The sequence below is a fragment of the Ptiloglossa arizonensis genome, chromosome 9, assembly GCF_051014685.1.
Source record: "Ptiloglossa arizonensis isolate GNS036 chromosome 9, iyPtiAriz1_principal, whole genome shotgun sequence".
Lineage (NCBI taxonomy): Eukaryota > Metazoa > Arthropoda > Insecta > Hymenoptera > Colletidae > Ptiloglossa > Ptiloglossa arizonensis.
Window position 1 is genome coordinate 17,615,507 of NC_135056.1, and position 7,978 is coordinate 17,623,484.

At 51.3% G+C, this 7,978-nt stretch overlaps 1 protein-coding gene across 14 annotated transcripts in view; it reads right to left on the reverse strand.

Moving 5' to 3' along the window:
* The window catches only part of Ryr (Ryanodine receptor), a 38,892-nt gene extending 31,120 nt beyond the window's left edge, over positions 1–7,772 (reverse strand). For 8 of the 14 annotated variants that reach the window (XM_076319784.1, XM_076319783.1, XM_076319780.1 and 5 more), the window contains exons 1-2: positions 7,558–7,771; positions 4,173–4,570 (exon numbers count right to left, since the gene is read on the reverse strand). In XM_076319784.1, coding sequence (XP_076175899.1) covers positions 4,173–4,226 — 54 coding nt within the window. In that variant the 5' untranslated portion in view covers positions 4,227–4,570; positions 7,558–7,771. Of the gene's footprint in view, positions 1–4,172; positions 4,571–7,557 lie in introns of all 14 variants that reach the window. The other 6 variants (XM_076319786.1, XM_076319785.1, XM_076319782.1 and 3 more) reach the window with 1 other exon arrangement.
* Positions 7,773–7,978: the final 206 nt, after the last annotated feature.

Genomic DNA, 7,978 nt, shown 5'->3' on the forward strand with positions numbered 1-7,978 from the left:
TTCCGTCTCCCTTGGACGATCATCGCGTCGCGTAGATTACTCATCGACGAAACGAAACGAAATAATGTTTACGCCGATGACGACTATCGTTGTCCGGCTTCGGAGAACGGAACGAAGAAATAACGTGCCACGAATCGACCGATTATGGATCGATATCATCGTAACGAGCTTTTTCGAACGGTTGTACGCAATTGCGTCGGTCGTGTGTCATCCGCGTTACAGGCGAGCGGAAACCTTCCGTAAACGCTTCTGTAACCGTTATTGGATACTTTCATCGGCGGTGGGCGAGCACTCACCGAGTCAGCCGTGTTGTTAGCTCGCCAGACTGTTTCTCGACGCGGAATCTTTAACGAAGAGCCGGCCACGTACGCGTACACGAACGCAACACGTATTGATCATACGGAACAATGCAACGTCGATTGCTAAAATTAACCATTGTCGTTGCGCTCTTAAAGAAGAGCGCCGGTTAGAGCCGCGTCGAGTGACGTACGCGACCGGTTTCGTACCGTAATTAATAATTACATTTTTTAATTACCCACGTCCGTTTTCACCGCACTCGAGTAAAAGAAACGGGTTACGAGTGACTCGGGAAGGTGGACGGTAATTTTGAGTGGCGAGCCACGATGCCAACTGTTGTTGACTTAATTAATGATCATTACCGAGCTGCGAAGCGCCCTCGACGACACAATTTCCTACGCAACTTTGTTCCGCTCGAGGCATTTCTCTTCTCGAATATATCGAGCGATTATATTTAATACAGTGCATCCACGTACGTACTTATGTACGCGAGTATACGTTCTTATGTATACGTATACGTTTAACGCCACGTTCCTTCGAGTCTCCGGTTTCTATCCTACGAGCTCTCGAGAGACGAGATTGGCGCACGATGAAAAAGGCGGGAATCGAGTTACTCGCGCTTTCTTTTTTTAAATGAGATAAAATTGACGTACTTTCGTTCCTGGCGGATCATATAGAGCAAGGTTAACGGGAACTTTAAAAAGAGCTTATCGATTCTCATCCGTACGGAGAGATAAAACCATCCGACGCGTTTACGGGAACCTTTGGGAGAGATCGGTTGAAACAAAGAATCGGCAACCGAACGGGAAACGAAAACATACGAGGATCGGTAACGACGTAACGTTCGTTCCTTGCGATCGAATCGTTTCGATTTACCAAGCGAAACCAGCCGACCAAACTTTCACATGTTTTCGGTCGTTCGGACATTTTAGTTTTCGGTCATACCCGTCAAATTATCAAGTAAAATTTAACACAAAAATTACGGTGACGATAACATGGAAGAGCTGTACGATTATGGGAACACCGGGGAAGCGAGGTGAGATTTCTGGAATCGATAAACGCGGCCCGATTTCATTCGATTCCGGAAAATACGTTGCTGGTACGGAACTCGGCCCGATCGTTCCCCGCGGAACAACATCGAGCCTTCTTCCGGCAAGCCAGATCGAATTTTATCGGTTCGCGAATCTAACAGAGCCGCGTTTCTCACGCGATAAACGCGAAACGATCGATCGTTGAATCGCCAAAGATTTTTTTTTCTCTCTCCGACGCTTCGTGGGACAGGACGCAACGAAACAAATACAAAAATGCCTTTTCCTTCCGCGCGATAGCAACGGAGAATAAACCGGAATAAAATTCACGTTTTTCCGTGCTCGGTCCAAAGAACGAGGCTGGCACGGGTCGTTGAATCGGGACAAAAAAATAATCACCGTGCTCCGAGACGCCAAAGATAAACCCGGCAACCTGGTTAGCCCATTTAACCCCGTGTAGAGCGGGTCGTGCAAGTAGCTACCCGGTGATACATTTTCTTCGTCCGTACGATCGATTCGGGCGTTGTTTACCACGCCGAACTTGCGGCCATTCGAAGCTCGTAAACTTTACCCTCTGTTGTTCGTTCGTTCGCGATACATGTACTCCGCTTGGTCCTGGGAAAACAGGAAATTTGGAAAGGGGATCGATAAACCGTATTTTTTCCCATCAGTGTGTACGTATACCCTGGTTACGTTTCCGGAACGATTCGCAGTTGTTCAACCCTCCCGATACGAGAGGCTCGAGCCACCGCGAAAGAGACCACGCCTGGGTCCAAACGGACCCGTCACTCGACTTTCGAACGAAGATTATTCCAACGAATTGCACTTTTCTCGTCGCAACGATACAGTCCAGCGATGCGAAAGCGTCTCAGGGTCCGAAAAGACCCAAGCGAAAAATTAACAAGAGAGGACCTTACCGATATCCTAGAATATCGTTAACGAGAAGGTTTTACTTTCTTCGATACACCGAATTGTCAATCGCAGTTCACGTTTACGCAACGATCGTCGATTATCGAATATCGCGACCGTTTTTGGAAATTTCGCGGTAATTTTCCGGGAGATCTTGGAGCTTCGTTTCCGGTGGAAAATGGAGCAACTTTTCCGAAAGATTCCACGGAGAGCCACACAGCGTGGATCTCACCGAACGAATAGACGATACACGTGGCTCGACACGAGCACGATCTTTCAACTCGGTGGCTCTCGGTGCCAGATCGGATTCGATCTCGCGAATTAACGCTCCTGTAACTTTTCGACAGGAAAGAGATACCGTTGCCGTGCGATAATCCAGAACCCAACATCATCACCAACCGGCCAGTAGTCGAGAAACGGGCCTCGTCGCGTCGAAGATGCGGACGACGTTCCAGACGGCGCTCCCAGAAACGAAAAGGGTGCATCTGCAAGTCGAAGAGGAGCAAGAGAAAACGCAAAAAACTCCGTCTATCGAACAATCCGTTCATCATCTTCTATCTGGAGACGTACTTCAAATGCCCCGGGAAGAAGGTGACCAAGGTGGCACGCGAGGCCGGCAAAAAATGGTGCTCCATGTCCTCTCAACAGAAGGAGAAGTACATACGACTGGCGGCTCGCGTGAGATGTATATGCGGGAAAAGCAAAAAGAAATCGAAATGTCGCTGATAAACCACACGAGAGACGGTAGGGTGTCCCTCGACGGAAGAGACGCTCGTCGCGGGAACTGATCGGGATCCAAGCGATCATCCTAACGACAACCATCCCTGCCAATGGTAACCCAGTCGAACGTGTCACAGTGAACTCGAAACAATCCGTATCACCGAATCGTGAAATGCAACCGTTTCCCGATTCGAACTTGTACCTTTCGCGCGAGAAAAATGTACGCGTTTTCGTCCAGTAATGTTAAAAAAAAAAAAAAACAGAAAAAGAAAACATAGAACTTTCAACTCCCTTCAAGGGATAACCGAGTCGAACGTTTCTTGGCGAATTCGAGACCCGTTCCGTAGAATCGAGAGTTTCGTAGGTACGGAGCTACCGTTTCGATCTCGACGCTTTTTCACGGGACGAATGTGTATGTTTTCGTTCGGTAATGTTAGAAAAAAGAAAGAAAGGGGAGGAGAGAGATCGATAGACACGCGCGCCCGCGGGGTGTTCGCGAACCGTTCCGATAACGGAAAAACCGCGTGCATCGCAACCCGGCGGGGTATGTATTTTTATTAGGGGCGGGTATTAAAGAGTCGAGCATCAAGCGCGTGCAGCTTACGGAAGCTCAAGGCTGCGGCTACCCTCTCGGTCACCGTGCTACCCTCTTGATCCTTGCGGGGCCGAACGGGGTCAAGGTCGTTCGGCGCGAGAACTTTAAGTGCTTCCACGATTCATTGAATTCCGGTACCGTTTGCGTCGTCGGTGAGTGCATTTATCGTTTCTAGCCGCGGGCGAGAGATTTATAAACGCGGGGGGTGGGAACGGGGAGGGTTCCAACGACGACGACGACGACGACGACGACGACGAGGGGTAAACATTCAGCTCGCGAACCGAACTTTGAAATCCCCGCGTAAGAGGATTCGCCCCCTCGGGCGGTGCTCATTTTCACGAATGGAACGCGCTCGAATCCGAACAACGACGTTGTCCTTCGATATCGAACCGCGCTTTTCTACGTTCCCACGTGATGACGGACGAGTTTACACGCGCGAGCTTCGCGCCGAAAATTCGATCGTTCCGCTCTTCCCGTGCGTTCTCAAATTTTTTCCAACGATATTCGACCGATCAGTGCTCGCACGAGAACGTTATTTTTCTTTTTTTTAACTAAAAATCTCCTTTCGACGATGAAACGAGTCTCGCGGATAGTTCTCGAAACAAGTAGAATCGTGGACTCACCGTACGTAGGAAGGATACGTCATCCTGCTCGGAGCCGCCCTCGCTGTCAGCCATCCTGTCGGTAAAGTTTCACGGGACCTGGACGAGCTCCTTCGCCGCCTCGTATTCCTCCTCGCCTCGTATCCGCTGCGGTTCTCGGCTCCACTGGTCGACCGAGCCCACCTCGTAGTCGATAGGGGTGCGGATGGTCACACGCGGTCACGGTTCGACATGTTTTGTCCTCCTCGCCCCCCGCTTCGCTCCCGCAGCTCTCTCGGACCGGTGCAGAACGTTACGCCCCGTCGACGACGAAGACGACGACCACGGTGGTGTCGACGACGTCCTAACCTCCGACGATGCACCGATGATCAGCCAGTCACTACTGGCCCGAGGTTGCCTCGCGCGAACGCCGACAGCCCCTGCGCAAGCGCCCGTTCCCTTCAATCAAATTCCGCATGCTCGAAATTCCGTCGTTACGGCCGCGATGCCGCTGCTCGACCACCCAACCACCCAACCACCCAACCACCCAACGATACCCAGCGTCCTACAATATCCTCGGATTAGTTTCTTTTTCTACCGATCGTCTCGGTTTCACGCGTCGCGAATCGCGACACGTACTCGCGACGACACCGCGATCGCGCAATTATTTTCATTCGAGATCGATCGCATGCCGAGAACCAGATTCAACGATCGACGAAACTTTTCGGTGCCCAACGGTGGTGTATTTAACGGAATTCTTAGAAACAGAATCCACGTGTATCGCGAAGAGATGAAATCTTCCGGTGAACGAGGGAATCGACCCGGTGAATCGCGAGAATGTTAACGAAATAATCGAGGTTTCCGTTTCATTCGAGACAAAGGTGGATCGTTTGGTACCGTTTCGATTCAATTTACGATCCACGGTGTCGGTTTTACGATCACCATCTATCGCGAGAGGTTCCGAGGATTTAATTAGCACGGATATAGAGGAGTTTCGGAGAATATTAATGTACACCCAGTGTACGTGTATCCGGCTGGATAGGTCAATAGGACGGTGCTCGATAGAAGCGCGATCCGGAGCAAAATATTCCAATGTTTGAATCCGTTTAAAAGCAAACATAAAATATAAAACAAATATCGAATCTTTCGTATTTACCCGCGATCGTATCTGATACGTAATAAATACAAAACAGCTCGGATTGTTCAGCGATTGTAAAGAAACGTCTCCCAACGAACGAAAGAATATTTTAAATTGTCCGGCGATTACGTTCGCGTCGCTGATTTTACAAAAATTCCACTACTCGAGGTGTAAAAATTTCTCGAAGCATCCCGATAACGTTCGCGTCGTTGGTTTTTCAAAAATTCCACTACTCGAGGTGTAAAAATTTCTCGAAGCATCCCGATTACGTTCGCGGCTACGTAAAAATGTTCGAAGATTTCGAAGCCGTTTCCCGGGCATCGTCGCGTTCAGCGACGACGAACGAGCGTTGAAACGGATCCCCTGCCCGGCGAAGGGAGGAGCGGAAAAGTATTGCGTTCTAAGCGTTGAATCCCGAGATCAATATGAGAGATGCAGGAGGCGAAAGAACGAGTCTCCGGTGTGCAGAAACGGTTTGGATCCGGTTAGGCACGGTCAGAGGCGGGTAATTACGGTGACCTAGAATCGGCGGCTGTGTCTGGCCGCGTCTCGAGACCGCGAGCCGTGTATTTACGATTCGATGGGAACAATTACAACGAGAATCGTCCAACGAGGACCGAGGTGGAACGCGACCACGAAGCCACGATGCGATCGTTCGAAAGACACGCGACGTTCGTTCGTTCGTTCGTTCGCGGTATTAATTGCACCGGGCATCGATTCGCGTACGTTAACAACGTTGTACCGTTGTTTCACCGGGCCCGTGATTGTCATCGCGACGCGTATTGTGTACAACGATTAGCCCGGTAACGGCTCGCGCGTACATACCCCCGTATATTTAGTTACGAATCCGCCGCTTGTTGGGTTCACGTAAAAATAGTTCGAAGCGCCCACCCATCCCCCGCGTTACTTCCGGAGTAATTTAAGGCTCAACGACGTGACTCACTGAATGGATAGCCTACTCCCTCTCTGGCCTCCACCCCCGCACGGGCTGGAAAGTTGCATTCAGAAATTCGAAAGCTGCATCGAAACACGCGAATAATCGAGTTGGTTGGGAATGGCTCCCGGGTTGGCCGGGTTCTATTCGATTCCACGGGTCGGAAGCGTAAAAGGGAGGAGGGGAGGAGGGGGATGGATAGAGGCGCCAACGTTTCAATTACGCGCACTTCGTTTCGATCGATATCCGCGAGCGAGCGTCGCTCGAGCGTTAATCGACTAATTAAATAACAACGATGACAACGCGACGCACGGGTACACGAACACGTAGACGAAGCTACACCAGCCAACGTGCCGGACCTATTTCATTCTCGCGTCTATTTCCAGCAACGCGGCAGAAATAGATGCATTTACGACCACTCTCGCCACCGAGATCTACGTACGCGCTTGGCCGTGTTTCCGCTCGAATTAGAAACGGTAACGCGGTTGATCGAAGGTTAAGGATAATCGCGATCGTTCCGTATCCGGCGTGTCCAGGATCTCTCGCCGCGAGACGAGCGCGACGAAACGATTCGCGGTTTTCGCGCCCAGCGTAACCGCTACGCGTCACCAGCGGGGGCGACGAATCGTTCGCGGCCGAAAAAGCGACCGACTGGCAACGGATCAACGGTAAATATTGTTCACCCGCGGGGTCTAAATATCTCCTCGGGCGGTCCTCGACGTCGAGAAAATACACTTTGTCATTGAGCGTAAAGCGTCGATTGTGGACGCCGCTTCGTCGCCTCGCGAGCGACGACGTTTCGCAATTCCTCGGACAAACTCGTTGCCAGACGAAAAATTGAGACTTTTCGCGCGGCTGGTTACATAAATTGATCGACCGGGAACTGGGATGGTTATCGAATTTTTTTACACCGATCACGGAGCACCGAGTCGTCCCGTGTCGAACACCGTGTCGAAGCACGCGTCGAATTATCAACGCGGTTGCAATTTCCACTATCGATACGGGTAACACCCGATCGGATTCAGACTCGAGGAAAACCGCTCGATCGTGTCCGTAATTAAACAGTCACTTTCGAGAAACCGCCCCACGGTATCGCGCCCACCCGTACGCACGCACGCACGCAGGCACGCAGGCACGCACGGACGCACGCACGTACGTACACACTCTTAGATGCGTATCATAATGCAAATGCATCGAGGTCGATTGGTCTACTCGACCAGTCCGCAATGCAACCGGTAACGCACTCCGCGTTACCTTCGCACTTCACGATTCTCAGCCACTGTATACGCGATTCACTGGTTTCTTTTCCCCGAGGAGAAGCAAACGGATTAACACATTTTTGAGATTCACCTTACCGGTGTAAACACCTCCCTTCACTGTGTTTCGGTGCGCGCACTTGCGACTCGTATTACCGTGGTTCGATCACGATCGAGACCAAGGAGGTCGTCGTTCAATTCGAGCGAGAGAGTTCGTTCGGGGTGGCTGGGATCCCTCGGTTCTTCTATCGGGCCCCTTCCGACGAAATTCGTATCGAGGCTCGAGCGGTTCTGCCGGAGCGCGGTGCCGAGCGGAATGGAGCGAACGAGCGGCTCTACGCGGCTATTTTCAGCCTCGAGCCGAGCCCGCGTTGGCTCTCCTCGCGCGTAGCAGGCGAATAGACGCGACGTTCGTCCCCTGTTCGTGTCGTCGATATCCCGTCGAAGGCGCGCTGTCCCTGACTCTGGGAAAATTGCGAGGGAAAAGAGAACGAGGAAGGGATCGATCGTGAATTTTCTC